Here is a 27,447-nt window from a genome sequence, read left to right as displayed (position 1 = left end):
GTTCAGGTCAGTTCAGCAAAAAACAAATTCTACTTGTTGAATACAGATCGTTTATGGTTTTTGCTTTAGTTATCCGTGATTCTAAGAGTTTACATGATTTTGGGGCATGACATATGGAATGGACATGTGTTATTTGCTGTAAAAGACTGTTGGTAGTCCTTTTATTGGTCTTTTGTGGATAGTTGTCTCATTGGCAATCATACCACATCTTCTTTTTTATACTTTTATTGTCTTCGAGTTATTATTGTTGTATATATTTTTTATATAAATCACAGCTCCTGGTATTCATTTGACAAGCAAAAAACGTTGGTTCAAAATAAAATTTTAATTTACAATACTCAATCATACACATATAACAAAACAATGTATGTACTATGCCATGTGATCATTTTATATGTAAAAGGTGTCCATGTTTTCTCTTTCTCTCCTTAAAAAGGGTACTGAATATTTTGTTCTAGAAAAATCGAATTTTAGTCAAAATACAGAGGAAACATTGTATAACGCATTAACAAGTTCCTCATATGAAGAACAAAAAACTGTTTTTTTTATTAAAAGACCTGTCATTAAAAATGTTTCAAAAAAGGACCCACAATGAAACAAAATAAATGAAACTGTTCGACCTGCTGATTAAATGAATCCTCAGACATTTTATTTATTATTACACCTTCACGAAGTCTTGTATTTCAATATGGATTATGTCATTACTCATTCTAAGGTCTGAGTCAATATACTGACAAACTCCATATTGAAATTTAAAAAACCCGCCAACATATGTAAATATGAAAAGTATACTCCTTTAAGCAATCGTCACAACTCGGCCGATTCCGTACGAGAGAAGCGGAGTCACCCGAGGATTGCCGATTGGTCCTTTAAGGTGTTGAATTTCGCTTTCAGTCCTTTGGTTTATTTTTCCCCAAAGGTTTGTCCCGGAGATTTGTCTAGCTACATGAAATTCAACCCCAAAAAAGGCAAAATTGCGTCATCTGAGGTCAATTGCTCCTACAAAAAGTCGATTGTAAATTTTGAATTTGATGATGTCTGAGTAGATTTGGCTTAACTGATATTTTTTACTTTTACTTTATCTTAATATTTTTACACATTATAGTAAAAATCCAGAGAGAGAGAAAAAACGGAACAAATCGCCTTTTACGTGCAATGAGTCCAATAAAGATTTGTCTATGATAAATAGGGTTGAACATTTTGAGGCCTTCATCACACTCGAAAGATAGATGGACAATCCTAGTTTTTTGGTTTATTCTTCATGTTTTAGTTTAGCCTCGTCGAGCATGTTGGTTGGCAGGTAAAACCAAAGACACCTTTCAATCACAAATGCCTGGTTCCAATTTGGCCAGCATTTTCAGGGGAAACAGTTTTCTTGTTAAAGGGAAGTCGACGAATGCCAAGTAATGAGAAAAAGGTCTAATACATTTCTTGAAGCTGTATCAAAACTGTGTTCACAACAACAGTGTATAGTGCTAGCAACATTTTAATCATTTGATATGTGTAAAAATGTTTTAAAATCTGCAAGTAGTAGTGCATGCAATCATGACTCTTGAATATTTCATTTCCAATAGATTTGACTTTTTTGTCGATGTTGACCCTTTGAATATAATAATTTAGAAGAAAGTGAAAATATAATGTACCTCTTGTAAATCTTGTTTGCTTAATATAAACAATAACAACATGGAGATTCTTTCGTCACAACTCATCGGTCTTTCTTTCAAACTTTCTTTATTTATATTGTTTGAGCAAATCAAGTCAAAGAAATGTACTTAAATGTGACTCATTCTTACACGATATCAATATTACAAGTTGGATGAACTTCAACAAGTGTGTACAAGTAACACAATTTAAATATAAACCTCACTAGACATGCCTGTATGTAACAGTATAATTTTGTGTAAATGTAAAACCCAGATTCATTTTAAGTCCTCGTTATCAGTTGAACGTTTTGTATATATACATAGTGAAGTCTATCCTATTCAGCGAATCTTTAACTTGTCTGAATTTCTTTATCAACATACAGGCTCGTTGTTTCTTGGTGAGAGGGATGAAGAAGGCCATCATTCGGTAAAATTAAGGCACTTCCTATAGCTGTTGTCAATGTCGCAAGTTCATATTTTCCTTTGGTTTTAACAGAAGGTACAGCTTTTTTGATTTTTTTCTTCTTACTACTCTTTGGTAAAACACTATTCTCGATTGTCAACCGCCGTTCCGCGTCAGGATTTTCAGCACACTTGAAAGCTTTGCGAAAACAACGTCGAAAATTATCACTCAAAAACGCATAAAGTAAAGGATTTAGCATACTGTTAGCGTACGTCAAAACTGTAAGACCATTAAAAAGATATATTTCCCAATCTTTCAGTCTATAGTCCTGTGGTTGAAATGTAAGATTTACTTGAAATACCCAATGTGGTAACCAGCATAAAATATAGACTCCTATAACTGCAAACACTAAGCGTGTTACCTTTCGTCGTGATCGTTTTTTGTTTGCAGTACGCATGCCTGGACCGACGCAGGACAAGTTTAGCACAACCGATAAGTAAAATACAAAGATCAAGGAAACGGGTATCGCAAATCCAAGTAAGAAAGTGTACCAGGTGAATGCCTTTTCTGGAGGTATCAGTTGGTCTTCCGGCCATTTCACAGTACATGTGTCGTGTGAATTGTCTTTTGAATTTGGAATCGTTGTTGAATACAAGATTATTGGTAGCATCACAAAAAACGAAAGTGACCAGATCAGTAGACAGACAAAGAAAGCGATTTTAGTTGTCCGGTATCGCCCCGATGATACGGGATGACATACAGCAAGATATCGATCTCCGCTCAAAGCAGTCAGTGTTAGGACGCTTGTTATGAAGTTAATAGAGTATAATACAAAATATATCTTACACATTGCTGTGTCAAATATCCAGTGTTCTAAGACAGTAGTTGTGATAAGAAATGGTAAGCTTATGAGAAACATCGCATCGGAAACGGCAAGATTTAATATGTACAAGTTTGTCACTGTTTTCATTTTCGCAAAACGTAGAACGACATAAATAACTAACGCATTTCCAATCAGACCGGCAATACAAATTATGGTATATGATGATACCAAAAACGTTGTTATGGCCGTTCTGTTAAGCTTCTCTTCCGATGTTTCCGTATCATTGTCGGATTCGTTCTTCCCAGTTTCATCACAATACACGTAGAAGTAGTCCGTACTATTCATAATGGAATGTGGTGAATTTTCTTATCCCTGAATCAGTTATCTGAAATGAAAACCAATTTCAGTTAGTGTTATATCAATAACTTCAGTAGAATGAAGCAATCACCTGAAATAAAAACTAATGTGATTTTTAAAATAATAATAATGTGCAGTTGTTCAGTAGAATGAAGCAAAATTCTTCTTTCTGATTCAGCTACGTGAAATACAGTCACCCCTGGTCAATGTTTTCGTTAAGCATTTGATCAACGAGTGCTATAATAGCATTACAAAATACGATATGTCATCAAATTCTAGTTAATTAAAATCAATGCGTATTCCTTCTAGCAACCCTTCAAATATTGCCTTCTTATTACAATGTGACCGAAAAGGTATCTTTAAATTATTTAGGTTTTCAGTGCATTACAACTATATGTACCATAGAACAAACGGAATAGAGGATAACAGTCAAGCTAGTACACTTTTTACGTGTTTTTTTATTTTGTAGCGTTTCGTGTTTATAAGTTTTTAGTTTTCTATGTTGTGTTTTGTAGAATGTTGTCTGTCTTTTAATCGTGTTTTTTTTTTTTGTAGCGTTTCGTGTTTATAAGTTTTTAGTTTTCTATGTTGTGTTTTGTAGTATGTTGTGTGTCTTTTAATCGTTTTTTTTATACCATGGCATTGTCAGTTAGATATTGACTTATGAGTTTATATTAGCTGCGGAACCGTAGCTCTAAGGTCCTTAATTATGCTATTTTTTGACTATTTGTAGCTAGTACACTTTTTACGTGTTTTTTTTTTTTTGTAGCGTTTCGTGTTTATAAGTTTTTAGTTTTCTATGTTGTGTTTTGTAGTATGTTGTTTGTCTTTTAATCGTTTTTTTATACCATGGCATTGTCAGTTAGATTTTGACTTATGAGTTTATATGTTATCTCTCTTTTATTTTCTCGCACTAATAGAATTGCATTCTTAACAATTCTGCTCTATGGCATTCAATTTTGAGATTCGGCATCATTCCAATGCATGTGAACAAAAGAAAGGTTGACATGTTTTGTAAAAAAAAAATAATAGAAAGCTTTTGGATTAAATTCCGTGTTCAGATGCATAAGTTTTTTTTTATTTTATTATTCAGTAAGTTACATAATTATGTAATTGACTGTATCGCCTCATTCCAGAACAAGCATAATCAAATTGAAGCTAAAATTATTGTAGGACCTCTGCAAATGAAGTCTCTATTCAAAACCATATTTTGACTTCCACAATGCTGGGGTTATTTATATATTTAATTTATATCTTATCAGATACATTATATTAAGCAAGAACATACTTGTCAGTTTTAATCTTATTTTTCATTTTTATTAATTCTAAATTCTAATAGTTCATGTTTTATCATTTACAGTTTTTTTAATCCCGGAAGTATAACATGTATAAAAACATTCACTTAAAAGTTTTAATTACAAAAAACACACAATGCAATGCTCGTAAGTCAACTTCAGTACAAACAATGATCACTCTTAACAATAAGATTTCGTATGAACATAGGCTTATCACACTTTAACTCACACTAGAACCGAATAATCCCTTTGTATGTAACAGTGACAAAAGGAGTCTCCATAACAAAGGATTGATTTTAAAATTAATGTATTCTTTGACTCTGTTATAAAAGATAAAATGAGATTATCATATGTTCTGGTTGTGTGACATGTCTCCTTTAATTTGATTTGACTCACAAAAACTATTGTTCATCCATAATCTGTATCGTTCTAACTTTCAATAAAGCTAACTGTGATCAATCTAACGATGGATTCCGAAATATCAATTACTCATTTTTTAATTGAAAACCTAATCATACAAAATCACATCATTTTAGTTTTAAACTGACAATAGAAAATATCGTGTTTAATTTAAAGATCCAAATTAAATTTCAAAGTGATAAATTTAATTAAATTGACAACTTCACCAATAATTGAAACAGAGAATGACAAATTACAATGCAATTTCGGTTAACTTTCAAAACAAGTCAAGTTTTGATTGTATTATCAGATGCATCGGAAGTTTTTATTAAAATATCCAAAAACTCGCCACATTTATATGGTTTGAATCATAATTAAAACCACTGATAACATATAGAGAGTTGTGTTAAGGAGATGAAATCAGAAAAAGAGATGAAGATTTCCGCCATATCATAAATCAAACAATTTCACTGATCCATGGCTCCGTTACTGTCATAAAGTTGTTTTCAGAATCTTTGATAGTTTTTTAATTATTACCTCCTAAAATTTTCAAGTCTCTAATTAATGGGATAAAGTAGAATAGAGCGTTGTAGAATCATTGTGAGAGAAACGTTAACAAAGACATGACAGTGTCTGTTTTCTTTTTATTGTATTACGAAAAAACTTATCAATACAAATAAATGGTAGGTCCGATTGATGCTTGAAATTCGTAAATGGATATGACCATATGGGGTAAAGTAGAATAGAGCGTTGTAGAATCATTGTGAGAGAAACGCGAACAAAGCCATGACAGTGTCAGTTTTTCTTTTTATTGTATTTTATTTAAAAAAAAAACAAACTTATCAATACAAATAAATGGTAGGTCCGATTGATGCTCCAAAATCCGTAAATGGATATGACCATATGGGGTTGACTTGAAATTCTTAAAACAGCAGTGTTCACATAGAATTTCTCATCATCACCATCTGTTAAAAAGAGCAGGTCGGTTGAAAAATTACATTAATATCATTAGTATACGTATCAAATATTTTCCACTAACGATAAGAAAACAATAAAAAAAAAAGAGTTGATAATACCAAGAAGTTTTACATCAAACAGAGTAGTTTGTCTGACAACAGAATATTTATCTCCATCTCCGTATCAACTACAAGGAAGAAGTTTAATAAGGAATTGTTTATTATCACATAAAAAATATTTAATCCAAGCAACATAATTATTTACTAATAATTGTTTGATTCACGTCTAGTGGCAACTAGTTCATGAATTTTCAGGTGGAGAACAGATTTATTAGTAGTTAATAAGGTAGGTCGATCGGAATTTCTAAATGAAACTAGAACCATCTTTTTGCTTAATAACTTGCACTTCTGTTCAAGTCAAACGTGCAACGAGTGGGAATCGATATTACAGCCTCTGTGTTCACAGCATAGTGATTGTTGTAGATAATCTACTTAAACCATTCGACCAGCGAGGCTGTGTCTTTGGCTCAAAATATAAAAAATGTTGCCTTTTTATATGTTGGATTTCAACGCCGGGCTTTTTACAATTTTTCTCGCTTGCTTTTAGGATTTCAATGGTCTGAGACCTACATGTAAATATAAACGCTTAAATATTAATGAGGGAGATGTGGCATGACTTCGAATGAGACAACTAAACATCAGAGTTTAAATAAAGTAGATGTAAGTAATTATAGGCCATCGCACGCATATGCCATGAGCTGGATTCGAGTGTTCACTATAGATCACTGTAGATGAAGTACTAGTACTTTACCCATCCGGTCGGCGAGGACTTTTCTTTAGCTTCAAGTAATACATTTGTTATGTTACATTATGGCATTTTACTGTTCAGTTTGTGTGTGTCTATTTATTTGTGTGTGTGTGTGTGCTTTTCTTATGGACTGTCCTGGAAAACATGGTCCTAAAACAAATTTAAAAAACTGTAGAAAATTATGAGACAGACGCACGAAATTTCAAGTGGTAATCTTCACTAGATTGAAGTCTCGCGTGATTTAAACTATTGCAGTATTTTATAATCTAATATGATATAGTATGAATGTTGCAATTATATAATTCTTATCACATTTATCGATGAACTGTAATAAAAGTCATTAAACTGATTTAGTTTCAACCGTGCATTGAATAAAATGGAGTTAAAATGTTTCATGACATAACAATTTAGTTATATCTGTGCAGAGAAAAGGAGATACCAGATGGGTGTTTTGTTTTTAAAGTTGTTAAATAAGTTAGCTTTACCATGTTAATGATGCAATGCATGCGATTATTAAAACATTAAATCAATTTTGATGTTAAAATTACGCACGTCAACTGATGATGACGGAAATGTAGTTTTTCATAACATACATACAATGTATTTATTAGAACTTTGTAATAGAGCATTGATGGCGTATCCGTATCGACGTATCGTATAACAGTATAACACGTATATGATGAAAGAAAAATTAGGTCAAGTTGGTCCCGGTAAAGGTATTGTCGTGGCTAAATCACTATTTTATATAAATCTGCCACGTCGATCCGTGCACGTATCCAGATACATGAATAATGCAAATGCTCTAATAGAGGTCGGTCATTTATGTCCGCGTCACACTGTCCCGATTTTTATATACGATGGACACCCGAATGCGAAAATTGTAAGTTCGTACGAAATTGGTCCCGATCTCGTTAAAATACCAAAAAGTGACCGAAGCAAGTACGAGGATGTATAGAAACAAATGATAACCATGAAATTCAATGGAGAGTCATGATGCGACAGGCACATGCAGAATGTAGCGGAATTACATTGTTTTCGATTATTTATTAATAAATGGTTGTTGGTTTAGTTACATGTATATCAGCTGTGTCCAACACACTTTATATTTTACAGTTAAGACTTTATAATACATTCCCGTTACAAACGATATGTTCCCATTTGAGATGCTAATAAAAGTTTTTCCAGACTTTAAATTACGATGTTTGCCGAAAGTGGATATATTCTGTTAACGTCCTAAAATCTGTTTGTATTCTTATTTTGAGAGAAATGTTAAGTTTCATAATCTGAATTTATTCAATCCGATAGTTGATCTATATATAACGTTTGGTTATCAAAATTTATCAAACTATGAAGAACCATTTCCCAAGCATATGGAATACATCTGTACTTCTGAAATAAAACTATTTAAGAAAGATTAAATGCAAACCATATGTAATGTATCATTCTGTGATCTATGTTACAGTTGGTGTATATACTTGTTTATTTGAAACATCCGTTTCCGTCAAAAAACGCATTCCTCGTGATTAGAATCTTATTAAAAAGTAATTACGGGTTCTGTTTATTCTTCTTTCGAAACATTACAATGATGCAACAATTAATAACTGTGAGATAAACATTCCCGCTCATTAATGTTTGAATTCTACTTTATAATTGATGAAAGCTGAAGATAGAAATAGTTAATTCAATTCACACTAAGTTCAAGAATAGCACTAACAATTAATTTCCTTTATTATATGACTGAATAGCGCGGTAGAAGTCAAATGTTTTGTTCCAATCTGCTGTTTTTAAAGTAAGTTTGGACGGGCTATTACTGTCGGTAACTTTTTGACTAACGTTTTATAAAATCAAACCATTTTTTTCGTAAAACAAAGGCCAATAACAGACAACTTAGATTTCTAGAAAATATAGTAGTAGTTAATAATGCAGTATAGTATAGTGCTGTTTTGTATCACTTTTGTTTGTCATTTCCCAGTCTGAATAGGTTTGAGGGTTCACAAACAGGTAACCCCCAGGTTTGCAACTTATAATTCAGTGGCTGTAGATATCATTAGCTGACTCTTGTAATACTAGTATTTGTTTGTTTTTTCGTTTATTGTTAGATTATAATGGAATCGTTTGAATTGTTTTACATTTTGTCAGGTTCATGTATTGCGGACTAATCTGTATATAGTTTATGCTCATTGTTGGAATCCATATGACATCATTTAGACTCTTGTGGATAGTTGCCTTTCATCTGTATATACCCCCCGGTATAATAAATTTAATATGTGCACTTCAACTTGATAGTACCGGTATTATATACACAAAGAAAAACGTTAAGCACCCCCACGTTTTTTTCGAATTGACAAATATTACGATAAAGGATATGAGATCCTGGGACAATTGGCGCACTAATTAGTACTGCAGACTGCAAGGACATAATATTATATCCTTAATAAATACACAACAAATTGCAACACAAATGATAATTTAATGAATAGATTGTCACAAAACCACAAGTCCAGTTTAAACACTAAAAACGTGTCCATTTTAAGTATTGGACCTTCTGAGTTCGTTATGCATGATACTAATGTCATTTCACTTAGAAAACGTTCATTATAAGTCTGTTAATGTTGTCCATAGTTCAGTATTCAATATCGGACGAAACCACCACGTGATTGGATGCAGGCCTTAACACTGCATCTCATCCCTCCAGTTAGTCGCCGAATTTCCTACTGTGGTATTTGTCACCATTTTCGGTGCAACACTGCTTCCAACTTACGTAAATTTTGTACAGGTGGTTTGGTTGCCTGTACCCGACGGCCTAACGTGTCCCAAATATGCTCTATCGGATTTAAATCAGGGCTCATGGCAGGCCATTGAAGAACAGTTACAGCTTCGCCTGGCAGAATTGCGATAACCTCTCTTGAACGATGCCGCATAGCGTTGTCATACACAGGTCTTGCAGCTAATGGGTGGTTATCACAAAAAGGGTACAACTACTGGTCGAAGAACGTTTATGATGTATTGATCACCATTAAGGTGTCCTCGTATAGTGACCAAGTCCAATTTGCAGTCATGAGAGAGATGCATCCCCATACCATTACAGAGCCTCCATCGTAAGGGACAGTTGCTTTGATGTTCCTTGGGGGTATATGCTGTATTTTTATGTCTCCAAAATCTCAATCTTCCATCTTTTACATGCCGGCTCTCGTCTGACCAATGGACCTTGCGCCAGTTCCTCAAGTTCCAACCACGACCAGCTAAGAGCCATGTCAAAGGCAGTTGTTGATGTCGGCCAGTTAACATGGGACCCCTTCTTGACTTCAGTCCCGCTGATTTCAACCAGTTCCTCAAGGTTCTGGTTGACAGCTGTCTATGAGGTAACCATTCTCTTTTAAGAACAGAACTTGTTGCGAATGGCATTCGTCTAATCAGGCGTTGCAGTACCATGTCTTCACGCTGCGATGTTACCAATAGTCTACCGGATATTGGCAACAACTCTTTAACGTTATTGGTTTGGATGTGTTTCCGCACAGGCCTGCTGAATGCAGTATAATGGTAGCCCATCTGACGTCCAATAGCTTTATAAGATAACCCAGGTGACCGCATGCCGATAATCTGCCATCTTTGAGCCTCCGATATTCATATTCGTACCATGTTCACAGAGTGTGAATAAAATTTTCAAATCGCCGGACTTAAATACTCAAATTTGAAGCGCGGGGAAACCGCATTTTGTTATTTGCATAGGAGGCATAATGGTTCACGTGCATGATACGTCGATATCTTAATAACCGGTCAAACCTGTATGGTCACATCTTTTTAAAGGAACATTGATCTTGTTAAAATCTATATTTATATTCAAATTAACATTTTGTTAAAAAAAAAAATATAATGCAATATATCAGGGGGTGCTTAACTTTTTTCTTTGTGTATAGTTAAAGATTGTTCGTTTTTATATTTCAACGGTTTGTAGTTGTGATTTTTTTAAATTTGTATTTTATTTTTACCTGAAATATGAAAGCTGTTTCAAAAACAAACACAAATTGAAAAGAGATAAGAAATGGTAGACACTTCTTGCTAGATATGTAAATGTAACAGTGAGATATTGACAAGTTAGTTCTATAAATTGACTACAAATGTAATTGCACGTAATTGTGACGTAGAATGGTGGATTTCATGTGAAGTCTATACATAATAGTATATGGATGGGTCATATTAATATAAGACTTGGTTGAAATACAATTGTTGTAATGCATTTGCTATTGATTATCATTATCACAATCAGACATCAAATTTATTGTCATTCACATCAGCAAACGTTTAATAGTTCTATCTGTTATCAGACATGTACCAATGTATGGACGATTCCAATCTCAGACTTAATAAAAGTTTCTACCATATAACCAGTTCTCGATACAAGTGCAAGTGCCACAAGTGAAGCAAGAACATTCACTGCTTACCATTTGGGAGTTAAAACCAAATTTTGAGCATGGATCATGTTTCTCATCAGTCAAGGCTTCTTACGAAAGATGTTGTAGGCCATCATTGTTTCTCATTTTGAACGCATTTATTAACCGATCCTTTCTATAGATAATTCTATTACCTTGGGATTGTATTGTTTCTCTTGTAGCAGGAGCTAGCCATTTGTAAAAGGGGTTCCAACCCAGAATACAAAGGAATCTCACCCCCTACCCTAGATGCGCCACTGATAAGATGTCGAGGTATACTATAAGGTGTGAAGTAAAACGGAATACACGTCTATGTGTTCAGTGGTTGGGAAAGTTCATATACCCCTTGTGTTTTGCCAAGAAATTATAAATAACAACAAAACGAGGAGAAGATATCGAAGCGACACTGAATAACCTTTCTTCGAATCGAAAGACACAAAATGATACACAGAATACACAATTATGTCCATTATCGCATTTCCATGTTTTTCCATGTTTTTCAACCGTAAATTGGCATGTTTTAAACAAATTGCACATCCTAACGAACATCAGTTCGCAGCTTCGAGTCAATTTGAATGCAACTTATTGGTCAACTAGCTTAACCAAAAGCTTTCACACTGGAATGCATTGGTTAAACATTATCTCCTTTCCATGTTCAGTTAACCGTGGAAATTTGGTCAACATCTTTATTTTGCATAAGATTTAAAGAAAAAGAAAAATCACATTAAAATAGTTGTTTTGTGCTTATTTTCCTACAGCTTCATCGTTAAGTACCTTTATCAAAGAAGTTTCCCTGATACTGGGCGAACGGGCAGCCAGACGGACAGAAGAAGATTTAGAAATTTGAAGTACGCAAAATGATTATATAGTTTTACATCGGAAGTCTTAGTAACCTTTTTTTAAAAGGTTACTAGTATGGATTTTGCATTTTACACCAACAAGTTATTATAACGGTAAACATATGATTGGTAATATACATTTGTAGATAAAGAAATTTTAAACCTCTAGATCCTGGAGGTTGGACATAAGGTTGCCATAAATATTAGAGTTAATCACCTATCATAACTCAGAAGTGTTTGATCAATCGAAAACGTTCAATAAACGTCACTTATGTTGTGTAATCAGGCAGGTTTAAACAATGATTGCTGTTCTAGACTTAGTTACAATGGCATTGATTAAAACTCTTTGGCGATTTTTCCGATCATATAAACGAAGACATGAAAAAATGATTTGTAGATCCTAGTATAAACTATTTAGTTTAATAGTCAATGTTTTAACTACGTCTTGCCCGTCTCTCTTCTTTTTCCCATCACTAAAATATCTTCGATTCTAATGAATGAAACAAGGTGCACACGCATAACATTTCACATCATTTGTATTATACGTAACATAATTTAGAAAATTACTTGTATTATACGTAACATAATTTAGAAAATTACTTGACCTACGTCAAAGGTATAAGATTGTCTTGACGATCCTCCACATTATTTATATAATATTATGTCCATTTTATAGTCTTGTCTGAAATTATATTTCAAAATGGTCTGTAATAATTTGAATGTAAATATTTCTGATATACCCATAAGCTGTATTGCTTTTGCTTTTAGAACTTTGAAGCGCATAACAGAGATTTATTATCTAATCAATATACATGGTAATTTAGTTATAAATAAATGTCATGCAGGGTTTCCATTATTTCCCAGTGCAATCTATACAAACATAGAACTGAAAGTAATTTAGAAACATGAATTGCAATACATTTCATGGGATTTTTTGTCAGAGCAATAATATGATTACATGTATCTACATTGTATATCGTTTATTTGAATACATAATAAAGTCTCTATTAACTGTTTGGTTATGATGTGTGTTTACATGAATAAAAGCTGATGTGAGGGATATAAATGTCAACGAAAAAGCATACAACGATGAAAAAGAAAAGAAAACATCAGCATGTGGTTTTCTTGATAAGTGTACAAAAAATCAAGAAAGCATCATTATATTTGTTACAAGCGCATATAATTTTAAAAGGTTTTACTTTTTTAGATGTTTTTTTTTTAAATGTTGGAACACAAGTACTTATTATCGAAGATTTTAGATAACATATTTCATATACACTGCGATCAAATGCGGAGAAAGATAGAGTATAAGTTTAACCATATAAAACAATGATGACAAAGATACTGATATTAAAGAAAAGATTCATTTTTAAATGACAAAACAAATCTGTAAACTTCGTTTTTTTTTAAATCGAGACCTAAAGTTTTGAAAACGATGATTAGGAGCACAAAAAAAAAAATAAAAAAAAACCCACAGCAGTCAATTCCAACTAATTTCAACATTGCTTGACGGAAATTGTTATAACATGCCAGTAATAACATTAACGGTACCAATTTTTCTGCAAATAATGTCTCTTCAGTGGTGCTCGTGGCCAAAATATGTAAAATCCAAAGCTTATATAAAAGATGTAGAGCTATAATTCAAAAGTTCCAAAAAGTAGCCAAATCCGTGAAAGGAATCAGAGCTTTGCATGAGGGAGATACATTCCTTAATTTATAATAATTAGTAAATCACGAACTGTAAATGAGCTGGTAAACTACAATGATTATCTAAATCTTTCTAGAACCTAAGCATTGGCTATTGTATGGATGATACTTTTACTCCACAAGCATCACACCCGACCGGTAGCAAGTTTAGAACATGGACATTATATCGCTTCTGTTGGCATACTTATGTTTTTGGATTACCTTCGATGTTCTCGGGAGTTTTGCTTCATTCTATTACTGTCTAGACTACGAGTTGTATAAACAAGTGACATGTGGGTGACATTGTCGGTACATGTATACTTATATGTTAAACCAATCAACACCAAATATTCGTAACTGTCAAAGTTTTAATAAAAAGTTAATGAAGTGAAATGATCATTTAATCAATTATCCTTCAATTTTAAATGTGCAAAATATGATTTCACCATTTTAGCGAAACTACATAGCTTCCTTCAATAATTGATTGTCTCATATATCAGTAATCTTACAACAAAATTAAAGTTCATTTATTCAAACGGTCAAAGTTTAACATACACATTTGAGAAGTAAATAATGTTTGCACAACAAGATATAAAAAAAGATTTGATCCTAATATTACACTTGAGCAACAACATATTATGTCGCCGTTGCGCATGACCGAAATAGTTTTTCGCCGTTGCGCTTGACCATAAAACTAGTATTATGTCGTCATTACGCTTGACCGAAATATTGTGTCGCCGTTGCGTTTGCCAAAAAATATTACGTCGCAATTTCGCTTCATCTAAATGCTATGTCAACAAAAAGCTAGACAAACATATTATGGCGTCATTGCTTAACAAAAATGTTTTGTCCTCATTACAATTGACCCGTTGCTTACATGAAAACAGGATCTGGTTCTGACACGCAGGTAAGTATGCATGTCAGTTTGTAATGACATGAATGGACAAATGAACAATATCCCTATTCTTGCCTTATATCCTGTCATTATTCAGCGGAAATTATCTTTTAGAGAACTTATATTTCATCTATTATTGTATAAGGGGAAATTAAAGGTGTTTACCTTATTTATACAATGTACATTGTACGTCAATAAGTAATAAGAGGATCATTATTTTGTAATTATAAAATAAGAACTTGTGTACCCCGAACTTTGTTCAAGAGTATCCTTAACATGAATGGTCAATGGTTTGAATTACCCTTTGGTATAATTAAACAAAAAAGGGAGGGGGCGTAGGACCTTTATCGGGACTCCAGGATCGGTTTATTTTTAAGCTCGGGATTTTAGGATTGATCCGATAATTCTTTTTTTGAAATTCGGGATGTCGATATTTCAATATCTTTCAATTCGGGATCTCGGGATTTCATGTTTTTAAGCCCGGGATTTCGGGATCAGGACCCCCTAAGCCCCCCCCCCCCCCCCCCCCCTCAAATATGGTCAACTCAAAGCGGTGCATTTCCAAGATTGTCAACCCTACAAATGTTCCTCACTTCTCACTTAGCCATCCATAATAGTATATACTCAAAGATAAAATAGTATAACATATGACAAATAAAAACAACCATAACATTAAACATGTAAACACATCTAATATTTTGCGTAATGCACACATCATCCAACACCTTTTCGAACTTAAAGGCAAAATCCTGTATTAAATTCGAGTAAACATTCTTTATAAACCGGCGTTTCTGTATTAAACCTGTAGTAATGACCAACTATCAAACACGTGGATTCGCATTAAATGGACAGTTTATAATGTCATTGATTAATTAGACATAATAACAATTGACCGAAACAATAAATAATAGATGACTTCAAGGTTCTACATATAATTTAAATGCATTCAGGCTATTGAAATAAGTTCCTCATATCCTTTGAATTCTCGGTCTTAAATGCTCATTACTTTTTATAGATGTAACTAAACAATGTAACTTAACGCGCAAATTATATGACATCATATTCTCACGCATTTAAATATTCATTCATCCTTAGCTGTTTGAGTTTCCAATTAAGGAAAAGACATTCGGACGAGATATTTTCATTTATTTGTACTAAACTATTGTAAACAGCAATATATACATGAACAAAAATAATATATTACTATCTTAAAGGAGTAGGTCCCGGTAAGGGACGAGTATGGCCTCAAATTTTAAGTTCATCTGACGAAAGATTTTGGACACTTTTTAAACACTTGAGTGTCTATTTCAGTTGATTCAATTAGTTTATGTGAAAGATTTCAACTGATTTAGTCATTAAAACCGCTCTGATTCAAGCTTAAATATGAAAAATCTATCAAATATTCCAAAAAATATCACTTTTCAGATGGTTCGTCAAAAATGAAAGTGGCCGCATCCGTGTTCTTCTTCAAACTTTATATATGCTATGTATTATCCTCAAATACAACTTACATTTTAATATTGAGAATGAACGCAAATGCGGCCATTTTCATTTAAGACGGAAACCGTCAAAAAAAAAACTAAAATGCTGAAATTGTGAAGATTTTAGTAAATTAGCATGAGTTAATGATACTCATACCCGATATATATGCATTGTATTGTCAAAAACAGCCCAAAGTTACAGTGGAGATCAGTTCTAACCTCTCATAAATTCTGTCAGAATCTGTCAGGAGAACTGTTCTAGAACAGTATGTATAACTGTCAGCCTGACACCTTTTAGTCAGTTCTAGGTTAGAACTGTTCTAGCTAGAACTGATTTGGTCAGTTCTACCTAGAACTGATTTGGACAGTTCTAGCTAGAACTGACCAAATCTTAGAGGTTAAAAGTGAGCTCCACTGTATGTAGCACTAGCATTCTTCTTTCTAATAAATAACTTACAATTTACATTTTAACAATTTTGTAAAACTGCTACATTTTTGGGCCAAAAAGGGGTCTTACTGAACCTACTCCTTTAACGTGGATATTTTCACTAATATGTTGTGACAACGCAAGTTCACAAAAATGTTCCCCTGAGCAAATAAGTGTTAAACATCAACATTATTGATATGAAAGGCGCACCTAGTAGTAGATGCGCAAAGATAACATAGAAGAGAGTTTTTGCATGAATTCGGAAAATTATTAATTTTTACTACTAAAACCTTTATCAAACATGTCAAAAAATGTCACATTCTGCTAACAAAGTCAAAGGTAAATAAAGCTAAAAGACAAACTTGGTAATCAATATATAGCTTTGTTTTAAGTTTGTATTGGAATAAAATGTCTTTAAACGTCTTAATGCAGCTCATACAGGTTTTTAATTACGCACATTTCACCAGATATTTATTTAAGGCTTTAAGAATGTTTGCTAAAACCATAAAACACATGTCTTGTCGTGGTGGTGACGTCTTATATGTCTGTATTCCGGAAGTGTCACACTCTTTCACCCCTCCTTTACATTTCACTGTAATAGCTCTTTTAGGGAACCCCAACTAAGCATATTGCGAGCATAACAATATCTACCCTATCCAAAATACCTTCTTAGTCTACCAGTGGTTGTCCATATTTCCTGCTCTTCATTTAACTTTACAGAACCTACTTCTTTGAAAGTTTAATTTGATTTCGTTCTTAATACGTGTAGGTAATGTTTTTCTCTGACTGTTTATTACGTATTTACACTAATACCATTGAAGGTTGGATGTGTAATAATTGATAATTTAGTCTTAGATGCATGATTTTTTATATTAGTTGTCAGTGGCTTTGAACTAGCTGCCAGTAATTGCGAGCACTCTCAGATCTGTACTTAGTGTCTTTTTGTTGTTTGGATGTAGAAGTACCCGGCCACACCTTCTCTGTGTTTTTGTTAGAAGTAATTCTATTTATATCCATCTTTTTCCGCTAATGTTTATACTTTGTTCTTATGTTGTAATGTTATACCACTGTCCAAGGTTAAGGGGAGGGTTGGGACCCGACTAACATGTTTAACCCCACCACATTCTGTATGTATGTGCCTGTCACAAGTCAGGAGCCTGTTATTTTATCGATTGTCGTTTTTTGCTGTGTGACATATGTGTTTGACGTTCCTCTTTTTAACAGTTTTTCTCCTTTGATTTCTTTTACATTTGTCATTTCGAGGACTTTTATAGCCGATTATGCGGCTAGGGCTTTGTTTTTTATTGAAGGCCGTACAGTGACATATGTTTGCTAATTTCTGTGTCATTTTGTCTCCTGTGTATAGTTGAATTCTCTCATTGTCGATCACACCACATCTTCTGTTTTATGTGCACGGAAAACCTGTCTTATGAGAATAAAAAGAAATCAACGCAGGTATTATATCTTAATAAAAGATTTAAAAGTATATTTCTTTAACCCTTGGTCAAACAAAATAATCCAAAAAAATATAAACATTTTGGCACACGTGTCTTTTGAATGGATTATTTTGCAAAAACTTTCACTTGTATGACAGTTACCTCAAATTACATTATGAACAGATATATCATGTTAAGGAGGGGTATTTGCGAAAAATACCAGTCAAGAGAATGTTACATTTTGCGAGCCGTAAGGCGAGGGAAATTCATTCTCAAGACTGGTATTTTTTCGCAAATACCCCTCAAGAACATGCTATATCTGTTTAATTACACCGAATGTGTAAAGCGCATTGATGATCGTGACGTTACAAGCGTCCAGTCGGATAGAGTATTTTTTGGCAAATACCACGGCAGAGAGGGTAAAAAAGGCATATCCTTTTTGCATAAACCCCGGCAACGTTAAAAATGAACGATATGCATTGGATAGCAGTAAATTTGTGAAAAATACACTGGCTATCAACCAATCAAAACCCAGGATTTTTACATAAGGTGTAAGTATATTGACAATAATATGTGAACTATAAATAAACCGACATAACAGGTTCAAATGTCAAAAAGGGGGTTCATCAGTCAACGTTGTGTTATAATCCTAATTCTTTTAAAACAAACAAATATGTCAACTAAGAAAAAAAAAGCCATATAGACAAGGCACATAAGCAAAAAACAAACGAGAATACAAAAAGAAATTCCATAGCACAATAGCACGGGATGTATAAGTACCGAGCCACGCTAAACGCATATTTCCAACAATAATTTAAAAGTCACGGTGTAGTATTCTTTTTGAATACTATTATATCAATTGTTTCCCTATAAGAACGACAATCGAAAATTTCATTCAACTTATTGCCCTCATCATAAGATATTAATTTCGAAGAACTCAAAAGTTGTGTTTGTTTTCTGTATTCCACAATAATTGTTGGGTAAGGTATGATTTTCTTGTCTGTTTGACTCTGTAGGTTGTTTATAATATCCATAAAAGTTCTGTTCTGATCATTTTGTTTTATTACATGTAACTGCATGCTTTTTTTTTGGGGTCATTAATTGAGCCATTCAACACATCCCTTCTATTCCAGGAAAAACAAATTCTCCAATTCATGATAATTCAGTGCGTGCATATTCATTTGTAAATATTAAGTAGATGTAGCTATTAAACTATTAACGATTTTCAATAAGTTAACGGTATACGGATGAAAAGGTAAAGCATTTGCCTACAGCATATTGCACCAACATAGAATAGATCAATTCATGAACCTGCACAATGACAGCAGAAGTATACATCAACTAGAAGATCAACGCGTTTTAATGGAATATGGATTTATAATATGCACATGTATTTGCCAATGTTTTTAATATTTCGCTATTTGGATTCAATTTTTGAAATTATGTGTACTGATTTCTGCTCGAACGACGATGCAATTCAGATTTGTATGTAAAGCCGGTTTTCAGTAAACAGACTAGCGAAACATGAGCTTTTTGATATTTGCAACTCAACTTACAATGATTTAGTTTACACACAGATAAAAAAAAACAGTCATGCACAGTTTAACAATAGTTGGTAAAATAACAAATACATTTCTTATAAAAGTAATAAAACCCAAATTAATATTGTTCATGCAAAATAAAGTATATCTTTTTTAGAACATATCATTTTAAGTAAGAATAGTATCTACGCACAGAAGATACATTTTAATAGCAACAGAAAAGTAATAGAAATCGATTAGTTTATCAAAGTAAACACCCAAGCTTAAAAGTTCCTGGAATTACAATCATTTTGTAAATGGCTCCTTTATTCAAGTAGGTCAAAAGTTAACATTTAAATGCATTTATGATCTAAAATATAGAAAGCTTCAGGAACAAGAGTAAACATATGTTTATGTTGTATAATTCCCAGTTTAAAATGTAATTCATTCCTTACGTCTTCAGCAGGTCTGATGAAATTTTAAAGCTCCGATTCAATCATTTTCACAAAAATGGACTCAAACAGATTCAAAGCAAATTTTCTTAATGCATTTCCCAAATTTTGTGCAAGGTAAAAATACAAAAGAACTATTATGTATCAATAATTAAATAGTGCACTATTTAAACTGCAATAGATAAATTTCACACTGTATGGTTCTTTTTCGTTAACATTACAGTTATATCCACTAACAACAAATTGGTTGAATATTTAAATGTTTTATAAATTAACTTAATTATATATGTATTTTTCATTAACTTTTGAATTTTCATTAAATATTTCAAATAGCATAATTAAAATTAACACTAACGAGAGCAATTGTCTTACCTTGTGAGTTGTCTGATATCATTGTACAGAATGTAAAAGTTATCACAGCTCAAAGATTGATTTTGTCAAGTCTAATAACATCTTTATTTGTCTTAATTCCAATAAATTCAATACTAATCAACAACTAACTGAACAATGTAAATTTACTGTAAAAACAAAGAATCATCGTTCCCCTACAATCATAGCTAGGAAATAATTACACAGGCTTCCTTAGATATTTTATACCCAAACGAATTTTTATGTAATTGAATTGCGCGTAAGCTTTCATCAGACCGCCAATCATAATATGGATACTACAGTACAATAAAGATAATATTGATCGTCTCATCCGATGACTTTTGAATATCGTCTAGGGAAACTGTTAGTAAATTTGCAATTTTTAAAAATTATTCAAACGTGTTTTAAAAGGCTCGAGAAAGTGGATTGGGATTTAAAAAAAAAGTCTAATATCTCTACCATGTCTACGTGTGCATCCGTCTGTTGCAGATTATGGACCTCGCCAGAGCATTGTTGTCACTTGTTATATCTATCTGTTTTGTCATTTTGGAAATTATGTTGTAGGTGACAGCATTTTTTGATAGTCTTAATTAATGTTGTATTGTTAACAACTTTTTGTAGACTTTGCAAGGTTACGAGCTTGGCATTGTTGTATTAACAATTACTTCTATTCAACTTCTTAACACTTTTTTGACTTCTTAATCTTGATGGTTTTAACATTGTTGCATACAGAGTGACCATACTGGTAATGTATGGTGAAAGAGGGGAAGTGGTTACTTAGTTAATTCAATCAAATACATTTTTGTACAATGTTCATCCTGGATTCCTGAAGCTGTATGAAATTTGTAAACAAATGTAATAGTTACAAATGTATATGTATCATGGACAAAAATAAAATCACAATAATACAATACTCAAGGGAAAAATCAAAAAGGACGGTCCCTAATCAAAAGACAATTTCAAAAGCTAAAACCACATCAAACGAATGGAGAACAGTTGTCATAATCCTGATTTGGAACAGACATTTTCTAATGTAGAAAACGGTGGATTTAACCTGGTTTTATAGCTATATAAATCTCTCACTTGTATGACAGTTGCATCAAATTCCATTATATTGACAACAATGTGTGACCAAAACAAACAGACATAATAGGAAAAAGAGTCAATAATAAGGGTACAGCAGTCAAAATTGTGTTGTCCATTCGTTTGATGTGTTTTAATATTTGATTTTGCCATTTGATTGGGAATTTTCCATTTTGAATTCTCCTCGGCGTTCAGTATTTTTGCGATTACTTTTTATTATAATCTTACTCACTATAAAAACTGACTATTCGGTATAGACTTTGCTCATTGTTAAAAGCCGTACGATGACCTATAGTTGTTAATTGCTGTGTAATTTGGTCTCTTGTTGATAGTTGTCTCATTTGAAAATATACCACATCCTTTTTTTTGTAAATATGTAAAAAAAAAAATAAGCACAAAAAGGCATATAGACAAAGCATATTACAGTCCTAGGATGGAGTTAACTTCCCACTAACACCATACAAATTTACACCTTTCACAAGACACCATTACACCATAAATACTGTACCATTAGACCATACACGTGACATCTTTGCACCATACACCTTACAAATTCTATCTACAACATCAGAAATTACCCAAAATGCAATTTAATTTCAAAGAAAGCGTGCGACTACACAATTGATTAATTATTTAAAAATACGAATTTTGATCACAATAATGTAAATTAATGTATATTAACATTAAAATCAGTTCTTATTAATATTTTGCATAGTTACAAACTTTGATAACCACACTTTATATACACGTTACACAATCCGGCAATTCCTCATTCACTATTACACCCTTCCTCTTTTATCATACCACGTCTCAGTCATTACAGCTGAACGGACGTGCTGGGCCAGCTCTCCTTTACCCGCTTACTACGTTAGATGACAGAAACCAATCCAAGCCGTAGAGTAGACGTAGTAGTAGGCGTACCCGCGTTAACATGCACTCCAAAACCTATTGTATCATGGGAGAGTGTTATGCCGATTAACGTCAGAGGGCTGTATCCTAGGTGTTGGGTGATTGACCTTCATTTCATTGCCTCGCGGCTTTGGTCCTGATAACGCATCCTGTCATCTATAATACTACGTCCGAGACTCATCTACCAGTACTACTTCATCGAGGTTAGCGGGCTGCCAAGCTGACCAAACTGGCCCTGAAAGCAGCCGTTGTGAAAAATAAAACATCAAATTAGTAAACAAACCAAACCAAAACAGCTCACAAAACCAAGATGGCGACCTCCAAAATGGCGACCACCACTCGTTCCTGACCGATGGCACAAATTATTTGAATGCTCGTCAATCTCCTTCGGGCACCGATCCGACCGTGCGAGGGCTGTATAGCCAGTCAAGGTCGTTAAACACTTCCATACGAGTCTAAATTGAAAACTACGTTCAAACCTATGATTGCGTTGGATAAAAACCGCAATTTTTATACGTGTGCATGTAAAACAAATTTCGTTGTAGAAGGGTCTAAAAACAGCACAAACAACATTTTCCAAAAGACCAAAAAAGTGAAAAAGTATATTTAAACAAAACGCATTTGACTAACAGGTCGAACAACTGATGTTCTTTAACCCTGCTGACTGCCACTGGCGATTGCCAAATAAAATTGATCACAAGATGTACATATATATATATACATTGTATAAATATATTCATCTTACACCATACACCATAGCACATTACACATTAAAGACAAGAATAAAAAATGTAACATAACACAATAACAGAAAGGCGGAATGTTTAAGTACATAGCCACGTCATATGTATCAAATTTCTATCGTTGACCTTTGATTATCAGTGAGGCAAAATTTTATTTTTTGTTTAAATATTCAAACGGTTTTACAAAGGCTAGATGATGGAGATTGGGATCTTAAAAACATAGTCTAACCTCTCTACATGTGCATCCGTAAGGGATCTCGCCGGTACATAATTGTCGTTTCTTATTATTTATTATTTCGTGTTACGGGTGTTGATAGCAAATATGTCATAGTCAATTGTCTATAATATAATATAACATGATGGAAACAACAAACTCAAAACCCTCTGTGCGCGTCCTTATTTTGTTTACATTTTGTACGAATTCATAACGTGAAATCGACCCAAAATATTTCATTCATTGATTAATTATTGCCAGAAAACTTTGGCCCCTTATTGACATTGAGTTATTCGGCGCCGAAATTTGATAAGGGAGCTTATTTTTTTTTTTTTTTTTTTTTTTTTTTGCCATGGTGACAATCGGTAAATCACGGCTTCAAAACACGGCAATTAGTTAGCTGCCATATTTGTTAAATCATAACAGACAGAGACCAAAACAATTGACGATTATACAATACTTTTGCGTAAAAAATTATGAAATCGTGCACAGAAGTCAAAATTTATGATGTATACATGCATTGGTTTAAGAATTGAATAAACATTATTTTTCACCAGTCACTCGTTTCAAATGACCTCAGTTGAACCTTGTAATAACTGTTGTTAAATAACATTAACGGTGCCAATTTTTCTGCACCAGATGAGTATTTCGACAATAAAAGAGGGACGAAAGATACCAAAGGGACAGTCAAACTTATAAATCGAAAATAAACTGACAACACCTGGACAATAATTGTCTCCTTAAGTGATTCTCCAGGCAAAAATATTAGGAAATCAAATGAAACATTTTCCTAACAGAATCGGTTGACACACTCTCCCTTACAGATAACTTGTAATTTGTTGTTGGTTTTCTTTGGCGTACTTTTCTCTTCTGCAGTTGTCGTATTTAGGCAAACGGATAAGCTGTCTGTTAATTAGAGTATGGGAACAATATATCAAAAGCGTACATTTCCTGAATATTTGAATACAATAAAGGATTTGTTATTAGTAGAATGTTTATGAACACGCATTTTTCAAGTAAAAAAGCACTAATTCAGTTATATTCATCTCTTTGATGGATCATATGACTTTAAAGCAATTTAAGAAAAAATCTTGAACACTGCATCTGTATCAATCCAATTACTGTACTGTATTGTGTATACATACGTAATTATTTATCAGTTGATGTGATCCATTAAAATATTTGTAGACTATTGTTAAAAATAAAGTATAAAGCAACAGAAAATAGCGGGCATCAAAGTAGGAAAGGATAAAAAGCTACATTATTCTATACAAAAATAATCAAGAATCAACGCAAAAGTCGCGAAGGTCAATAGCCTGTCGTACAATGCGTCATCGACTAGTAATATTTAAAACAAAACTAATGTGTCTATTATGTCTTTTCTAGTCATTGATGTTTAGAATTTTATTTGCTTTATACAAGACTGAAATAACATTATTTGTCATTGTAATAGAGGATTACATTCACAACCTAGACCTAGGAGGTTGGGCCAATGTCCCTTGTATTTGATGAATCAAAAGGTCAAAATTATAAAAAAAAAAATTGCCAAATTATACTCAGTCTATTACATTAACATTAAGAGTTTATTATCTTAAACTCAAAAATACTCTCAGCAAATTTACATACTCTAATAAAATCAAAATGTTATTCAGCGTTAATTGTCAAAACAATTTGCTATTTTAACATGTTTTTGTAAACATTTACATCGAAGGACATCGCTAACCAAATTAAATTGTATCAGATAATTTGGTTTTGTTTTAGGATGTACGTTGCATGTAAACTTTTATATAAATATTCAAATACCACCAACATAATTGATATAATTGTTTTCTTTTTGTATATGTTCATGAGTTTGGCGATCTTTACAGTCTAGAACTTCAGGATACACACGTGGACCTGACATTCTGTAAAATAAAGTCAAGATTGGACGAAATCAATATTAAAAATTTTACAAATTTACTGCTCATATTTTAGTAAGAGATTCTTAAAAGCATTTTAATGTTTTAAATACCTGGGAAAGATTTAAGAATTTCAAAACTTTTAATCGATTATAAGATTTTCAAGTTATCATCTAATGGTTAAAGTATACAAATACATTCCGGATAATTACGGTAATATACAATAGGTTATACATCAGGAGTCGAATTACATACTTTTGTATAGAATAAAGTTCGGGACCACGTGAAAACTTCGACTCATCCGAAATTTCGAGTCAACCGAGTTCGAGACAACGAGAGTTAACTGTATATTATAATGTTACTGGCTATTTTTTCGAGTCTCGGTTCCAATACAGCTAACCTCGAATATATAACCGAGCCAATACAGAAACAGGCAGTGAATAACACATTTTTTTTTTAAATGTTTCTAATTTAAAAGAAACTTACTGTGAAGAAAATACAGAATTTCTTTTCTAAACTTGGGATAACTTCTCTGTCCGCATTTTACACGTCCATTTCAATTTAATAATGACAATTACATCTGTTTTCAATACTTTCGCGTATTTCGCTAATATATATTCAAATATTTTGCTTTGAGCGTTTCTGTTCAAGATAAATTAAAAAGCGCCTCGGATGAAGCAAATTCATTGAGTTTTATTTTCATTTGTAAAAAGCATTTCAAATGTAATACATCGATATCATTTATTAGTGATTTAATTTAATGAATACGAACTTTAGTTGCAGGACGTATGTACATCGCTATAACAAACGAATATAAAATTGATATTAAAAAGGTTTAATAATTCAAGAAAGTTACATGAATAATAAATTGACAAGGTAAAAATGTATTTTTTCCTAAAAGGGTAAAAGCACTTCATTAAAAGTTAATAACCGCATATGGCTTTAAATTACGTGTAGGTGGATGATTGGCAAAACAACGCGTATTTCAATTCAATAATATTAATTATATTGAAATTGAATGACTCTAGTTGATATCAAGCAATATCCAATTCTCACTCGTTATGAAACCTATCAGTTCATGTATTCTATTGTTTGCAAATGATGTAATTAGGAAATGAGCAACTGAAAGGAAACAAGTGAATAAGATACGGGTCATTATATGGTACTTTTTATACATTAGATGTATTATCTTCAACAGAAACGCTCAAAGCAAAATATTTGAATGTATATTAGCGAAACACGCGAAAGGATTGATATAATTGTCATTATTAAATTGTAATGGGGTCAATGTTTCTAACTTGCTTCATTAATCTAAGTATAAATGTTTCGAGCTATAACTTACAATATGTATTATAATAATAAACATTTCTGTAAATGTTCTTGTGAATGACCTATTGTTTTGTAAATGTTTAGCTTTGGTTAAACCAAACAAAGTCAGACACGAGTTTTCTTTTGGTTTATCAAAATAACAAGATATCTTCCCAAAGTGTTCGCCCTAGGACGTACAATATTTTTCCTTATTTTCTTTATAAATATTTAAATAGAATATTCATCAAGGTTATGATTCTTTTGACTATAATTTCCAAATTAAATTGCATTATTTACCATAATTTGATCTGATTTAAGATACTTTTCTAAAGTACAACACAGTTTGCCTAATTAAAAAAAAACACCATTGGAGTGATCGTACAGATGCATATAAATAGCTGTTATAACTTTGTCATTTTAATAGACATTGGAAGTGAAATACTACAATATGGGAGAGGTAGCCATTATACATTTACACAGAAGTTTGAAACCAGGCTGACAGGTACCTGCTTTTTTTCTAAAAATAGTATAATGAAATTCGGGGAAATGCACCATTCTTGTTAGTAAGCGTTGTCAGTACAATTGTAGCTCGAATATATACAGCGCCCTCTTATGGCCAGAAATTTCGAGATTCAGGAGCCTTATTAGTACACTGAGAACAATGGCATAAATGTTTAAGAATACATAAATACGAACACTCCAATCAAGAACCCAATAAATAAAATCTTTGCCTCGGATCCTCATTCGTATAACATATATTCCTTTCATTTGTTGATCTGGTTGTCATACAGTGTCATTCAAAAAAGTAAAATCAGAAAAATACTGAACTCCGAGGAAAAGTCTAAACGGAAAGTCCCTAATCGAATAGCAAAATCAAAAGCTCAAACACATCAAACGAATGGACAACAACTGTCATATTCCGGACTTGGTACAGACGTTTTATTATGTATAAAAAAATTATGTGAATGTGTACGAAACATGTGTTCCTTGTTTGTTCCATTTCTTGTTATATGTGTAATTATATTGTTGTCAATATTTTCATATCAATAAAGAACTCAAATTAAAAACACAAA

General features: G+C 32.7%; 1 protein-coding gene across 1 annotated transcript; it reads right to left on the bottom strand.

Annotated features, from left to right (window-relative positions):
* Positions 1 to 343: 343 nt before the first annotated feature.
* Positions 344 to 20,424, bottom strand: LOC139489110 (somatostatin receptor type 2-like). Its single transcript, XM_071275240.1, has 2 exons — positions 20,223 to 20,424; positions 344 to 3,254 (listed from the first exon to the last, which is right to left on the bottom strand). Exon 2 carries the CDS (start codon positions 3,212 to 3,214, stop codon positions 1,994 to 1,996), a length of 1,221 nt encoding a protein of 406 aa, XP_071131341.1. The 5' UTR covers positions 3,215 to 3,254; positions 20,223 to 20,424; the 3' UTR covers positions 344 to 1,993.
* Positions 20,425 to 27,447: the final 7,023 nt, after the last annotated feature.

The sequence above is a fragment of the Mytilus edulis genome, chromosome 9 (genome assembly GCF_963676685.1).
Source record: "Mytilus edulis chromosome 9, xbMytEdul2.2, whole genome shotgun sequence".
NCBI lineage: Eukaryota > Metazoa > Mollusca > Bivalvia > Mytilida > Mytilidae > Mytilus > Mytilus edulis.
This window is presented reverse-complemented; position numbering and strand designations above follow the sequence as displayed.